Source organism: Pleurodeles waltl, chromosome 3_1 (genome assembly GCF_031143425.1).
Source record: "Pleurodeles waltl isolate 20211129_DDA chromosome 3_1, aPleWal1.hap1.20221129, whole genome shotgun sequence".
NCBI classification, from domain to species: Eukaryota; Metazoa; Chordata; class Amphibia; order Caudata; family Salamandridae; genus Pleurodeles; species Pleurodeles waltl.
The window spans coordinates 519746089-519762781 of NC_090440.1; the positions used below are offsets into that span (position 1 = coordinate 519746089).

At 43.0% G+C, this 16693-nt stretch overlaps 1 protein-coding gene across 1 annotated transcript in view; it reads left to right on the forward strand.

Moving 5' to 3' along the window:
• CERS3 (ceramide synthase 3) overlaps window positions 1-16693 on the forward strand; it is a 242590-nt gene that overhangs the window by 175612 nt on the left and 50285 nt on the right. The window contains exon 4 of the mRNA XM_069222784.1: window positions 11558-11615. Coding sequence (XP_069078885.1) covers window positions 11558-11615 — 58 coding nt within the window. The remainder of the gene's footprint in view (window positions 1-11557; window positions 11616-16693) is intronic.

The following is a 16693-nucleotide window of genomic DNA, read 5'->3' on the forward strand; positions in this document are numbered from 1 at the left end:
TTAGACAATTATATCAACGTTTCCTGGATAACCACAACTCAATATACATTTTAACACATTTTATTTCCCTAATTGCTAAAATTCTAGTGCATAAGGTTAAGTCAAATTTTATTCATCAGCTCAGAATTAGTTTATTAGCGACCACCAATAACATAATCTAATCAGAACTTGAGAAAACATATGCTCTAATGCTTCAGCATAAGCTAACAAAGAAGAATATGTCAACATCCATAGCAAAGTTTAGCAATCAGTTCGTCAATCATTTGTCACTGTCAACGTCACCCAAAGGACCCTAACCCATATTAGCATTTAGCATGTGGGACTTCATGCGAAAATTATTTAGGAACATGACTGTGGAAAACATCTAGCTAGAAGAAAAACTATAAAAACAGCGCAGTTGGTACCTAGAAGAGAAGGCACAAAGTTAATCAGTCACATTGTCATAGCTACCTATCCATGGAATGGATGAGCAACAAAGTCAGTCTCCATCTTCAGGTCATCAATTGATCAGCAGTGCATCAGGCTCTCAGCGCATAAGCCCAATGACAGAATCTCGAATCGCGTGTCCTGACGTCATCAATTCTCCCCTCACATCTGAAGTTTCAGCCCCTTGTCATTACTTATTATTAAAGTTTTTCAGTCCACCCCCCTAATTCCTAATTGGTCAATTAATCACCAGTTATGACTCTATCCAATAATATTATTTTTGCCATTCTCAGTTCACTGATTGGTTCACAGTACGATGTCCTCATCATCCGGTTCATCAGGTATCGAAAATGTTGCATCTTCTTCTCCAGTCAGTGTCTCTATTGTTAAGAGTCCTGGGAAAGTACATTGGGTCTGCCTTACACCAAATTGTAAAATTTTTAGTTCCATCTTCTCCTGCCCATCGGTACATTGCAGAAAACTCTAGCAAAGCAAATTTTATTAAGCAGCAAACGGTTCATGGTCAGTTCAATGCACCAGCAACTTCTACATTGTGCGTTTTATTAATTCGGCTCCTGCATGAGGCCTGGAAAGACTAGGACACAACTTCGGCTAAGCTAACTCTACAATACAATGCAAAACATAGGTTATACATCTTAATATGACCCATTACCACATTATTATTACATGTTTTCATTATTTCATGCAATTTTAATTATTTTAGTATAATTTTCGTATAAGTGGCTACCACTCTCCTTGGGCACATTTTCAAACGAGCACATTATTTTCTCTATGAACTTTTTGTTAATCAAAACACAAACATTCATTAATAATTTGTAATTAGCATATCTGCTATATACATATATATATATATATATATATATATATATATATATATATATATATATATATATATGTTCGGTGGCATGTGTAGCTGCAGATACACATGCTGTGCATTATCCTGCCATCTAGTGTTGGGCTCGGAGTGTTACAAGTTGTTTTTCTTCGAAGAAGTCTTTTCGAGGCACGAGACCGAGGGACTCCTCCCTTTCGGCTCCATTGCGCATGGGCGTTGACTCCATCTTAGATTGTTTTCTTTCCGCCATCGGGTTCGGACGTGTTCCTCTTCGCTCCGTATTTCGAATCAGGAAAGTTAGCTAAATATCGAAAATTTTACGGTATTGTTCGCGCTCGGTACCGGTTTAGTGTTAGCGTATCGACACCGATAGTAGAAGCGCTCTGGCGGCTCTTCGGGGCTTCCGCTCTTCAGCAGGGCCTGGTCGGCCCGACTGTGTCCATCGACAAAACTAATGGACCGGACCCCTTTCCGCTTCTGTCCGGTGTGCCACTCGAAGTATCCTTATACAGACCAACACTTGGTCTGTAATCTGTGTCTATCATCAGAACACAGGGAGGATACTTGTGAGGCCTATCGGGCATTTCAATTGAAAAAGACCCTACGCAATCGAAGAGCCAGAAGACTACAAATGGCGTCGACACCGAGGGAACAACTCGACGTCGAAGAGGAGGAAAGAATTTCCATCCTGGGAACGGACTCAGATGATTCCGAAAGTGAGTGACCCACGACTACGCAGAAAACAGTGAGTAAAACTGCCCCGTCCAAGACTCACACAAAGATCGTAAAGGCCAAGGGGATGCCACCGCCAGCAGGCCATGGCTTAACCCATCGAGAAGACTGTGACCAAACATCGGCACCGAAAAAGGCCAAAGAACTGCCGAAGACATCCGACTCCGGTCGAGATTCAGGCTCCGAACGATCTCGGCACCGAGAGTTCGACTCACCCAAGGTGAGAAAAGTTATGTCGGAACCAAAAAAGACTTTCTCGGAAGCTTCGGTACCGAAAAAAGCAGCTTCGGAGCCGAAAAGAAGCTCTTACACGGAAGAGCAAGGACTTTCCGGCCAAATGCAAAAAACACAGATTTGAGCAGGAGATAGGTATGGGGGAACCAGACCATACCCAAAGGAGGTTGCATATCCAGAAAGAGACTGGGAAAATACAAACTCTTCCTCCAATTAAAACTAAAAGAAAGCTGGCATTTCATCAGTCAGAAATGCAGCCAAAGGCAAAGGTGGCAAGAGATAAAACACCACCACCAGGATTTTCGCCACAACCTTCTCCACTGCATTCACCACAGCTGTCCTCGGTAACAACACCCCCAATGCAGTCACCGACCCATACAGGGATGACACAGGATGATCTGGATGCATAAGACTTATATGATGCTCCGGTATCAGACAACAGCCCAGATTGTTACCCAACAAGGCCGTCACCTCCAGAGGGCAGTACTGCATATACGCAGGTACTATCAAGGGCAGCTACATTCCACAATTTAGCAATGCATTCAGAGTCAATAGAGGATGATTTCCTATTCAACATCTTGGCATTCACACACACTTCCTACCAGAGTCTGCCATGGCTCCCAGACATGCTCAAGGACGCGAAACAGGTCTTCCAGGAGCCTGTGAAAGGAAGGGCTATCACACCTAGGGTGGAGAAAAACTACAAACCTCCCCCAACGGACCCTGTGTTTATAACACAAGAACTTACGCCAGACTCAGTAGTTGTAGGGGCAGCAAGAAAGAGGGCAAACTCTCAATCATCAGGAGACGCTCCACCACCTGACAAGGAGAGTAGGAAGTTTGATGCAGCGGGCAAACGGGTGGCAGCACAGGCAGCCAATCAATGGTGGATCGCAAACTCGCAAGCCCTACTGGCTCGCTATGACAGGGCACACTGGGACGAGATGCTACACATTATACAGCACTTGCCCAAAGAACACCAGAAACGTGCCCAACAGGTTGTTGAGGAAGGACAAGCAATATCCAACAACCAAATAAGGTCTGCATTAGACTCTGCAGACACAGTAGCACGAACAGTCAACACTGCAGTAACCATTCGCAGGCATGCATGGTTACGAAGCTCAGGATTCAAGCCAGAAATCCAACAAGCTGTGTTAAACATGCCTTTCAACCAGGAACAATTGTTTGGGCCGGAAGTGGACACAGCAATTAAAAAATTAAAAAAGGACACAGACACGGCCAATGCCATTGGCGCGCTCTACTCCCCACAAAGCAGAGGCACATTTTAGAAAGCCACAATTTAGAGGGGGGTTTCGTATGGAAACACCAGAACCTTCCACCTCGCAAACCAGACCCACCTATCAGGGGCAATACCAGAGAGGAGGGTTTCGAGGCTCATATAGGGGTGGACAATTCCCAAGAGCAAGGGGAAAATTCCAAACCCCTAAAACAAGTCAAACCAAACAGTGACTTCAATGTCATAAAACCCCAACACTTAACACCAGTGGGGGGGAGACTTACTACAAAAACTGGACACACAACTACAGACGCGTGGGTCCTAGCCATTATCCAACATGGTTATTGCATAGAATTCATAAATTTACCACCAGATGTGCCCCCAAGAGCACACAATATGTCCAAACAACACTTACACCTGTTACAACTAGAAGTCTAAGCATTGTTACAAAAACAAGCAATAGAGTTAGTACCCAACCATCAAAAAGGGACAGGCGTCTACTCACTATATTTCCTAATTCCAAAGAAAGACAAAACGTTAAGACCCATATTAGACCTCAGAACACTGAATCTCTTCATCAAATTGGATCACTTCCACATGGTAACACTTCAAGACGTGGTTCCCTTACTCAAAAAAGAGGACTACATGTCAACATTAGATCTCAAGGATGCCTACTTTCACATACCCATACATCCTTCCCACAGAAAATACTTAAGGTTTGTAATACACGGCGTACACTACCAATTCAAACTGTTACCGTTCGGGATAACGACAGCCCCAAGGGTATTCACAAAATGTCTTGCAGTAGTAGCCGCTCACATAAGGAGACAGCACATGCACGTATTCCCGTACTTCGACGACTGGCTAATAAAAACCAGCACTCAACAACCGTGTCTTCTTCACACGCAATACATTATAGAAACTCTACACAAACTAGGGTTTTCTATAAATTACCAAAAATCACATCTGCAGCCATCCCAAATACAACAATACTTGGGAGCAACACACAAAAAGCGGTTGCAACTCCAAGTCCACAAAGGGTACAAGCGTTCCAAAATATAACATTGAACATACAGCCAAACCAACACTACCAAGTGAGGTTTGTAATGAAAATTCTAGGCATGATGTCTTCATGCATAGCCATTGTCCCAAATGCAAGATTACACATGCGGCCCTTACAACAGTGCCTAGCAAAACAATGGACACAAGCACAGGGTCAACTCCAAGATCTAGTGTTGGTAGACCGCCAGGCACACTTCTCGCTTCAATGGTGGAACCCTATAAATTTAAACCAAGGGTGGCCATTCCAAGACCCAGTGCCTCAAGACGTGATCACAACAGATGCTTCCATGATGTGGTGGGGAGCACACCTCAACCAGCACAGCATACAGGGTCAATGGGACAATCAACAAAAACAACTGCACATAAATCATTTAGAACTGTTGCCAGTGTTTCTAGCATTAAAAGCATTTCAACCACTGATAGCCCACAAACACATTTTTGTCAAAACCGACAACATGACAACAATGTATTACCTCAACTAACAAGGAGGGACACATTCGTCACAACTGTGTCTCTTAGCACAGAAAATTTGGCAATTCACAATCACATTCGCCTTATAACACAATACATCCCAGGCATTCAGAACAAGTTGGCCGACAATCTCAGTCGAGATCACCAACAAACACACGAATGGGAGATTCATCCCCAGATCCTAAAAGATTACTTTCTGTGCTGGGGAACGCCAAAAATAGACCTATTTGCAACAAAAGAAAACGCAAAATGCCAAAACTTTGCGTCCAGGTACCCACACCCTCAGTCCAAGGGCAATGCGTTATGGATCAGTTGGTCAGGGATATTTGCTTACGCTTTTCCCCCTCTCCCACTCATTTCTTATCTGGTAAACAAACTAAGTCAAAACAAACTCAAACTAATACTTATAGCACCAACCTGGGCTCGCCAACCGTGGTACACAACACTGCTAGATTTATCAGTAGTACCTCACATCAAATTAGCGAACAGGCCAGATCTGTTAACACAACACAGACAACAGATCAGACACCCGAATCCAGCATCGCTCAATCTAGCAATCTGGCTCCTGAGATCTTAGATTTGGACATTTAGACCTTACACAAGAATGTATGAAGGTCATTAAACAAGCTAGAAAACCCACTACAAGACATTGCTACACAAACAAATGGAAAAGATTTGTTTACTTCTGCCACACTAATCAAATTCAACCACTGCATGCTTCCACAAAAGACATTGTAGGCTACTTATTACACTTACAAAAGTCTAAGCTAGCATTCTCTTCAATTAAAATACATCTCACTGCAATATCTGCCTATCTGCATATTACACATTCAACATCGCTTTTTAGAATTCCAGTCATCAAAGCATTTATGGAGGGACTAAAAAGAATCATACCCCCAAGAACACCACTAGTACCTTCGTGGAACCTTAATATTGTATTAACACGACTCATGGGACCACCATGCACTCTTGTGAGATGCAATACTTAACTTGGAAGGTAGCCTTTCTAGTAGCTATCACGTCACTTAGAAGAGTAAGTGAGATACAAGCATTTGCTATACAAGAACCCTTTATACAAATACATAAACATAAAGTGGTTCTATGTACAAATTCCTACCAAAAGTCATATCGCCGTTCCACCTAAACCAAACAGTGGAACTCCCAGTCTTCTTTCCAAAACCAGACTCAGTAGCCGAAAGAGCCTTACATACATTAGACATAAAGAGGGCACTAATGTATTACATTGACAGGACAAAATAATTTCGTAAACAAAACAATTGTTTGTAGCCTTCCAAAAACCTCATGCCGGTAATCGTATATCCAAACAAGTCATTGCCAGATGAATAGTAAAATGTATTCAAACTTGTTATATCAAAGCAAAAAGAGATTTACCTATTACACCAAAAGCGCATTCCACTAAGAAAAAAGGTGCCACAATGGCCTTTCTGGGGAATATACCCAGGACTGAAATTTGTAAGGCAGCCACCTGGTCTACGCCTCATACATTCACAAAACATTACTGTGTAGATCTGTTAACAACACAACAAGCCACAGTAGGACAGGCTGTATTAAGAACATTATTTCAAACAACTTCAACTCCTACAGGCTAAGCTACCGCTTTTTAGGGGAGGTTACTGGTTAGTAGTCTATGCACAGCATGTGTATCTGCAGCTACACATGCCACCGAACGGAAAATGTCACTTACCCAGTGTACATCTGTTCGTGGCATGAGACGCTGCATATTCACATGCGCCCTCCCACCTCCCCGGGAGCCTGTAGCCGTTGTTAGATAAGATTTGTAAATAAATATTATTTTAACCATTATGTACATACACACCTACTCCATTGCATGGACACATCTAGTATACTCTCAACTCCTACCTCACCCTCAGTGGGGAAAACAATTTAAGATGGAGTCGACGCTCATGCGCAATGGAGCCAAAAGGGAGGTGTCCCTCGGTCTCGTGACTTGAAAAGACTTCTTCGAAGAGAAACAACTTGTAACACTCCGAGCCCAACACTAGATGGCAGGATAATGCACAGCATGTGAATCTGCAGCGTCTCATGCCACGAACAGATGTACACTGGGTAAATGACATTTTCCATATTTATATATATATATATATATATATATGTCTTTCGATAGCTAGAGGTTGACACAACTTCACAAGTCTCAAGCATAAACATAATGTTTTGCAGTGCTGGTGTTTATAAATGCCAAATATCAGAGGTTTACTTATCAAAACGTGTAAAACATGCGAGTAGTTGTGTTTGTATTGCTTGTGTCCAGATGTGTATGTGATACAGTTGAGTCCCTGAAGAAGGTCTATCACAAGCCTGGAATGTACTGGGGGTAACAGGGAGCCATTCGTGAATTTTGATCACACTCCAGTACGAATAAGATCAATTGAACTTGAAACATTGAAGAATTCTGTTTTTACCCGAGTTATACATGGTTAATAAAGAACAAATGAAGTGTAAAGATCCGACCAGTACATAGAGTACTGGCAACACAAAGTCGAGACAAACCAAGATGTGGTGAGTGCTTGTTCTACTCTTGTGACTTCAGGCCATTCTCAGTTCCTTGCTTCATCTATCTTGCTGATCCAAACACCGCCGTCTTCCTCTTGCTCTTTCAGTCAGAAAGTTCCTCTCCGGCACTGTACAGCTCCAGTCTCCTGAGATGGGTGGAGCAGTATGTCTTTTGCATGACCCCAGGCTTTGCTTCAACCTTGGAAGGAAAACAGTGACACAGGTTGTCCTGGCCTTGCAGAGCTGCTAACAAAGTCCAAATAAATGAAAGGAACTGGTCCTGGAAGGCCATTCCTTATTCAGTTCAGGTCAGCACTCTCCAAAGCCGGAGTCAGTCATAAGTGGGACCATATTCAAAATTCCAAACGCTAGCCAGTCAGCACTGGGCACAACTTCCTGCAAAGGAATGAGGTTTTCTGCAATGGAAGGACGTGGACAGGCATCAAATAGTTAAAGGAATGTGGATTGTAGGAGAGGCAGTCCACATTGAGCGAATAGGGTATTTCCTGTATTTAGACAGTACTGAATGTAGTAAAAGAGGGGGCTCAAGTGGCCTCAAGATCGAGTTTTGAGGAAGTGTCTGGCCAGACATCCCAAGAAGGGGTAACTCAGTGTTTGGCGCCTGTGGGCAGAGCTTCCCCTGCAGCTGAATCAGTTTGGGTCAATCCTTTGTTCAGGCCTGATCGGATAAAACTATGGATTTCCCCAACTCTCAAAATGAATGAACGAAGGGCTATGTAGGGGGCTAATCATTGACTGCAATTTCCGCAAAAGTAAAATGAAGCAGATTTGCCAGCTTGTATAGCAATCAAGTATCCAAGAAGGCACATGTACACTCAGCCATGTATCACAGGAACGCAACTAGCGCCGCACAAGTGCCAGCACTGATCGCAATATATGCAGGATGAAGTAAAGTTAGCTGGTGTTACAGAACTGAGTAGATATCACATGGAGCGGAATGGTACACTTCCTCCCAAGGGTAATAATTGGAGTTTTGCACCCAATTGAAATCTCAGCTACCACGGTCTACCCATAGCCTGGGTGTGGTGAGGGACATTAGCCCCCCTACTGTGAGTGAAGCATGCTTTGGGTGCACCCACAATCCACCAAAGGCTTGTGCTGGTGAAGCAACACAGAAACATGGAGAACCTCCAGTTGTCTCACAGGTGTCTGGTTTGAAGGGGGGATTACTAGGTTAGTCTGAAAGTAGAATGAAAGGTCAGAGTGGATCAGCTGTTCGCCTGACCTGACAAGTTTCCTCCCTAGTGTTCTGGGTAATTGTATCCACACCACGATCCTTTGCTTCTGTTAGAGCAAAATGTAAAAGCATACACCTCCAGAACGTATTGCTTCTCCGAGGCAGGCTTTTGATCCCTGCACACAGTGAGCTGGCTGGCCACGGTGGTATGCATTTTACTACGTTTCCAAAACAATGGAACACGATGCCAGGTGCCTTTTGAATCCCTTTAGAAAAGCTGTATTTTCGCTTGCAACTAAACCTTTCTTCCTTCCATAAGCAGATTGACAACCATTAAATTGGATGATAGTAACACTTGTTACCACAGAAGTACAGTATAAAACTATGTACAAAATATTAAGGGTAATCAGTGGGTTTCCAGGTCTAGCAAGTTTGGCGCCTAGAGGCGGTCATGTATTGCCCAGTGCACTCAACAGCAGACCGATTAGCCTTGCCAGGTGTGAATTTTAAAGGTAAGCAAACAGTAGGTCATAGCACAACCTTTCACATTAGAAAGAGCAGTAGGTGGTCGGAACTACAAGACTGACATCATAAACTCAAGCTGGGAGAGTGATCAGTGAAAGTAAAGTGGACCATTACTGCAAAGCGAAGAGGGCACACATGTTGGATCATGGGGTGGGTGCAAGGAAGATGTGTATCAGATGATCAAAAGGGGCGAATGCAGAGCACTTCTTCCTGGTGGTTTGATCGGCTCTGCTTCAGAGCCGTCTTTGGAGACTGGGCGCTGTCGGGAGCTGAGAAATGGTTACTGGTGGCCATATGTATGTCTGCCAGGCCCAGAGGAGGGCGAGTTTGACATTCTGTCCTGTGGATGCAACAAACATCAAAGCACCACTGAGACATAGGTAAAAGGTCCGGAGATTTCCAGTTATTTGTTAGAGTGCCGGAAGCGTATTGATCCTGGGCGTACAGCTCAGTGGGTCATTATCTAAGGAGTGAAGAATGTAGGTCAGTGCTTCATTGCATCTTGGGGGGACTATCGCTGGTATTTCCTCATTTGACCAGAAGCGCTGGAAGTTATGACACTGGACTGATGTGTTCCATGCTGGCACCTGGGGCAAGGCATCCCCAGGGCTCATTATTATCAAGCAAAGTTCTGAGTTTGTTTGGAGACCATAGTTGGCAAAGAAGATCACCGTCTCGGAGACTGAGGTGGATTGTCAGCGTCTAGCTGCTCGTTTTCGTACTTTCTTGTATAGATGGTCAGGTATCCGAGGTTTACCGCCCATATTTTGATTGCATTGCAGACATCGATCGCTTTGGGATTGGATTTCTATCATACCCTAGACTCATCCTCTTGCTGCCAAAACCTGCCAAGCACAGCAAAGGCCAGGCAGAGCAGGCTCCGTGATCTGCTTTGTTCCGCACAGAGATATTTCCACAATCAGTTTGCGAGAAACTTGACAAAACAACTAAAGCGACCAAATACATTTTTTTTAATATTTATGAATTGGCTGTGAGGGAAAGGGACTTTGTTTTGTTCTTTAAAAAAAATGTATCCTATTTAAGTGCTAATTATTTATAACTATAAAGTAGCTAGGACCGACTCTGCAGTATGTGTCTGTGCGTTTGTGTGTATGGTGTCGGGTGCAGCACAGTAAGAACAAAGTAAATAAATTTGGGGAAATGACAAGTGCAAGGAAAGAGCAAAAGATGTGTACAGAGAAGGCGAAAGAGGGCACGGAAATAAATAAAAATAAGAGGCAAAGTAAGACCTAACAGAAGAGCGCTGAGTAAAGGTTAAAAGAAAAGAACATACACTAAAAGCTAAACGGAAATGAAAAATATAGAAAGTAATGCAACAAAACCAAAGAAAGAAAGGAATCGGGGAGTTAAGAGACTTGAGGCATGGAAAGAGTTGAATAGATAAAAAGGAGAAAGGAAACAAAAAAGACAAAGGATTAAGAAACGAAGAAAAGAAAGTAGATAGAAAGCCCTAGAAGTAAGGAGAAGACATACAAAGAAAAGAAGGGTAAATAAGAAAAGGAAGAGAGGAAAGAGGGATAAATAGTAAAGGCTGGAAAGGGTAAGGGAATGGAAGGAAAGGCAACTAACAAAAGAAAAGAATGAAAGACAGGATTGAAGAGAGAGCGCAAGGCAAAATAAGGAAAGAGCCAGAATGAAAAAAAACATTTGACAAAAAAACAAGCAACAAAAAGCAAGCGGAAGGTCTACAAGAAATAAATGCTGAAAAAATTTAATAAAAGTAAATAAAATTGCTCAGGGGGAAAACGAAGGTAGGAGAAGAAAAATAAAAGGATCAAAAAGGGAACAAAGGAAGGAAATCAGACATTGGATGGAAGCAGAAATTGACAAAGGAGGGAAAATAGATGTGAAACGTACGAGAACATTTCAGTAACAAGTGATAGAAGAAATGTCACAAAGAATAGATGGTAGGAGGGTAAAAAACTACGAAAGGAAGTAGAAGTGAAAGGATTGATAGAAAAAAATGTCACAAAGAATAGATGGCAGAGGAGTAAAAAAAACTACGAAAAGGAAGTAGGAAAAGTGAAAGGAAGGACAATAGAGAATGAAACGCATATTAGTTAATATAAGCTTGCATCACCATATACAACCCTACATCGCCCCTGGCAGTTGTCAACCAGGGGAATCAGCCTGACGTCACGTAAAGTATCATGAGGCTCTCGTGCGCACGCTCCGAGCCTGATATCTGGCACCCTTGCAAACAGTTCAATGTTGTCATTAATAAAAACTAAAAAAAACTAATATGCCTGTTTTTCCTTTGCAGTTGGCGGTTCGTGTTTTATCTCTGCGCCTTTATCGGCGGGGTGGCAGTCCTCTACGATGTAAGTTGCTTATCTTTTGTTAGTGTATTTTTTTTTATAACTCGCACTTCTGGTGCTTGTCCTGGTAAATGCGCAGCCCATCTGTCTTCACCAGGAGAGGTTTTGATTACATCTGGGATGAGGGATACCGCACCGCTGAGGTTGAGCGGCGTCAGATTCTAGGATGGGACAGGGTTCATAATGCCACCACACCCCACAGGCCCTTTCACGGTCCACATACTCACACTTTTAAATGTGCAAAAATAGTTTTATAGTCCTAAAAAATATGGACCCTTTTGGTAAATCCCGGCCATAATCGGCGCTGGAATGGGAATCAATTTATCTGGGTAACCCATAAATTAGGGATCAAGGTGTGGCAAAGAAAAGGGGGCGGAGTCGTAAGGGGGTGGAGCTTAAACAGCAGAGTCTGGCAGTTATTTACTTAAAATATATGCTGCAAAGAAATTGAGTAGTAGTATATGTGTGACAGTAAATCTGTTGTAGTTTACCTAATTAACCACGAAGAGTCTGCATTTTAAAATATCTTACAGGATAAAACACCTGCTGCAGAATTCTTTGTGCCCAGCAATGTTGAGGGGATTATGATAGCGGTGAGATAACCACTAAAGTTAACGTAGTTCTGGAGAGTTCTGTGTTTTGTCGAATCACAGTACATAATGTAACAACCAGATCATAGACTTGTATTTTATGTAGATAGGTAAGTGGGCTACCGCTTTTGGCACTGAGGTAATATTGTTGCTTCCAGTTCATAAGTTGCAATCCTTTTAAAGTAGTTCAGTGATCTATTTACTGGCATCGAGGATCTGCCAGTAAATAGATCAGAGGTTTAGATCCTATTGTTTTTTAACTGTTATTGTAAGATTGCAAAGACGAGTTTCTTTGGGAAGTAATAGTCTTGTTAGTACCGAAATCCACAATCACTGTTACATTTCATATTCTGACTTCGAGTTTCTTCTGCTTATTTACTCTTATGACCTATGATGCCTACAAGTACAGACAGTATGTTATTCCTGTCCTTTATAACTCATATTGTCTTCTGCAGCATATCCTGCACATCGAGTTCCACACTTGTACTATTTATGGTGCTTCGTTGTGTGTGATGTAATGCATTTTGACACCCAGCACTGGTTATGTGTAGTGCTGTGAAGGAAGTAGATAAAATATGTGCCATTTAAATCATTATTTGTATAGTTACTCACACATACAGATACATCTTGCATTTGCATCTTGCATTCATACAGTGTATGCATATCTCTTACATAGATGAGTTGAAAAAAGTTCAAAACCTGCTACCAGTAGTTTCTCAAAAGTACTTGTGAAGTGATAACATGCTGTGTGCCTGTGTTTTCTTCCAATTGAATTGGCACCTAGGTAACAAGCTCCAGATACCTCCCTGCCATCGTAATACTTGGAAAAAAAGAAGGGCCGATGTCCCTTTAAATTATACTTTTGTTTTGGGCCCAACTTGAAGTGAAAATAAGAAAGCCCCCTCGTTGCCTGCAGGTTGCTGCTTGGAAGGTAGTGCAGACAATCTGCAGATGCTGCTGAATTAGGTCAGGGTGTCAGAGAATGAATTTTCTGACACCAGGACAAATATAGCATGTTTCCCTGGGTCTGCCGGATCCCGTATCTGGCCCAGAAACAGCTGCCACAACCAGCATCCAGCAGCCAGTGAATGGGCCTGGGGAGGAGACGGTGCTATTTTCCCTTCTTATTTAGGCTTGCCAGGGCAGAGTGCCAGAGCGTGGGCAGGCAGGGATGAAGGGGTGAGCCTGTATACTGCATTAAGTGCAGCACTGCATTGGCCAGCTGTATTGCATCAGCCGTTCCCCCAGGAACACCGGCTGAAAACACACAGTAACCCAGTGTATGTTTCACTCAGCGCTCTAACCATCAGTAGTCCTCAATTCAATGTTCTCTTTATAGCTGTAAACTGAGGATAATGTTACTTTTATCCGTCTGGTAGCAGCATGAGGTGCTGGGTGTGGAAGAAATGTGCCCAGGACCTTTATCAGTAAATACAGTGGGCATTTACCAGATGCTACTAAGTAGGGGAGTTAGAATTTGGCTGGATGGGAGAACTGCTGGAAAAGGGCAGTTCTTCTCTCCTGTCTAAATTGTGGTTCCTCTGCCTCTTTGGACGCAGGGAATGCGCTGATTCACCACCAGATGAACCGCTGCTGGCAGTCAGTCAAAGGCAGCTATCCACCTACCACTGGGTGACCGCCTTTCATGCTTCATGAGGTGCACCCTACATGGCAGGTCTGAGCAAGGAAACAAAATGACGTGGCCAAGCCCTGGTCACACCACCTACCCCCATCACGTCCAGGGAGAAAACTCCCAGCATGTAAGGGTTATTGGCTTTGTGAGAGTTAGTTTGCGGAAACCAAAATAAATGCTCAGTGATGGGCAGAAGGAAATGTGCATGCTTCAATTCAGCCAAAAGTGCATCTACAGCACCCGCATAAAAATACCCACACGACAGGCAGGATTTTGTGATTATGGCATGTGGTCTGTCTGCACAGGAGTGTTTTGGGGCAAAGACAAAGTCCTTTTCTGGGCTATGGGCCTATGCCACGTCCGCAAATCATAAGTTCCTCTGTGGCACCTAAAAATGGGTTACTGGAATTGAAGAACACATCTGTTTGCTGCAGCTCGCCTTGTGACTGATTGTATCTCCAAAAGCAAGGCCGGTTAACTTATTTAACTGCCTTCTTCAAACCATTGAATGTGAGATTTGTCTGTCTGGGTTAGTCAGTCAGAGTATTTTATAAAGCATAAAGTTCGCGAATACAGTTTCCGTTGCACTGTACCAAGCAGCTTATTGATAGGGTGGGATGTTCATTGAAGAGAATTATTTTTATAGTATTTGGGAATCAGGTGAGGGAGGATTGCTTGTGAAGATCTACACGTAGTGCAGTCCAGACCCTTACTGCAGCTACGGAGAAAGCTCTTTCTCCAAGGATGGTGGTTCTTGTCTTGGGAACTTGGTAGGGATAGGTGATCTGCTTTCAGGTTCCTGGATGAACTGTTCCAGAAGAATGTTTGGCCACAACATATGATTTGCTTTGTGCACAATTGTCATGGCTTTAGAAATAACTCAGGCATGCACTGGAACCCAATAAAGTGGAATCTTGCTCCTGTTACAGAGTAACTTTTTTTTTTTATTTAACATAAAAGACAAACTGCTTCATTCATTAGTATTTTACGGCGAGCTGGGTGTTTCTCTGGGGAAGCAAACAGTATTGCGTAGCATAGTCAATCTTCAGTTAAATAATATTAACTTTGGGTACTTTAAGACTGTGATCTAAATGTAGGAGGATCTGACAAAGAGATTTAACATGGAAAAAACAGGACTTGGAAGTGTTGGTGACTTAAGTCACCAGGTTAAGGTAAGAATCAGTTTAGATCACCAACTGGCAAATAGCACACAAGGAGGTCCCAAGCTGGAGACTGAGAAATTGGCTTGTTGATTGACTGGAGTGTGAGCCCTGGTCAAGCAACAGCAGCCATCTCTTGCAAGGTGAAACACAAAAAGTCACTAAATTAACCTGTGCTTAGCCCTGGGTAGCTTTGCACAAGAAGCCATCAGGCTTAACTTGGAGACAATGTGTAAAGTATTTATGCAGCACACAAACAGTAATAAAGTAAAAACAATGCAAGAAAAATCTTAAACCAATTTAGAAAGATAGAGTACATTCTAATAAGTTATTTGACACCAAAATGACAAAATTCCAATCAGTAGAACCAGAGTTATGATTTTTTTAAATTAAAGGTTCAAAATAACGCTTGAAAGATAAAAGTGCCAACCACAGACAGATATCTGGTTGCGTGAGACCGCGGCAGAGTTGAAAGTTAAGGCGGACCATGGTGGAGCGTGGTTCTGATACAAGAAGTGGATTGGGCTGATTCAGTGCTTACCTTCGGACTTTGAAGCATTTCTGAAGAAAAATGCGTCGGACCACCACAGACCTTACCTTGAGTCTGCGGTGTGGCCTTGCAGAGACAGTATGAGCCAACTCCACCATTCCTTCTCTCTCTTGTGTTTGTGTGTCAACTGGACAAGGAACAAGGCTGAGACTCTGGGGGTGGGTGGGGGGGAGGGCAGCTTTTGGGGGGGAGAGAGGTCCTGGATGTTTTTGTATGGTATTTCTTCCAGAAGTACTTGGTGTACCTAAACGTAGAAGAACAGGGTCAAAAACCAGGGAAGCTATACATGTTTTGTATCCTCTCCTCCATCCCTCCCTCTAGTTTGATTCCTACCTGGACAGGATGAAGAGTATGAGGGGATGATGGATACAGGTTGAAGTTGAAGGGCAAGATCTTGGAATCTCCCAGGTTGAAGGATCCTATAATAATGATGAAACAGTCTAAACACACACACCACCAGTCAGCAAAGATATACAAATATAAAAATAAGAATATTAACCTTGGGATATATGCTATCTCCTAGTCCAGCTATCCAATAAGTAACTCCATTAGTCTTCACTGAGTCTGTTGCGCACCTCAAGTGCCTTGTAGCTAAAAACAAAATGGTGTGCAGTTATGCATAGTCTTTGACTTGATTAGCACATCCTGCACTGTATACAAATGGGCAAAAGAAAGTGATGTGTTCCATGCGCAAGTACAAATAAATTGAAAATAGGAAGTACTCCATGCGCAAGTAGAAACAAATACAAATGGGAAGCGCTCCAAGCACCAGTCGCAAAGGAATCTGCAAGCGCTGCATACACATGTACACATTCCAAAATAGAAAGCGCTCCAAACGTGTGTACAAAATGCCAAGTATTAAGTGCTCCTAGCATGTGTACAAAATGGCACATATTTAGCACTCCAAATACGTGCTGTGTTTTCATCAAGACACACTTTTCTAGTGCATGCTGAAATGCCAATAGTGAGTGCTCCATGACCAATTGATCATGGCCACAGGCGGTCTGCTGGTCCATGAGCTGCATGCGCTGGTGATCAAGGCTGGGAGACAACGGTATGGAGCAATGCTATGCAGCTCAAGCAAACACAGAAGAGGAGGGTTTCCTCAAACAGAGCAGGTGCTTTGAATGGGGACATAGGACCACAGC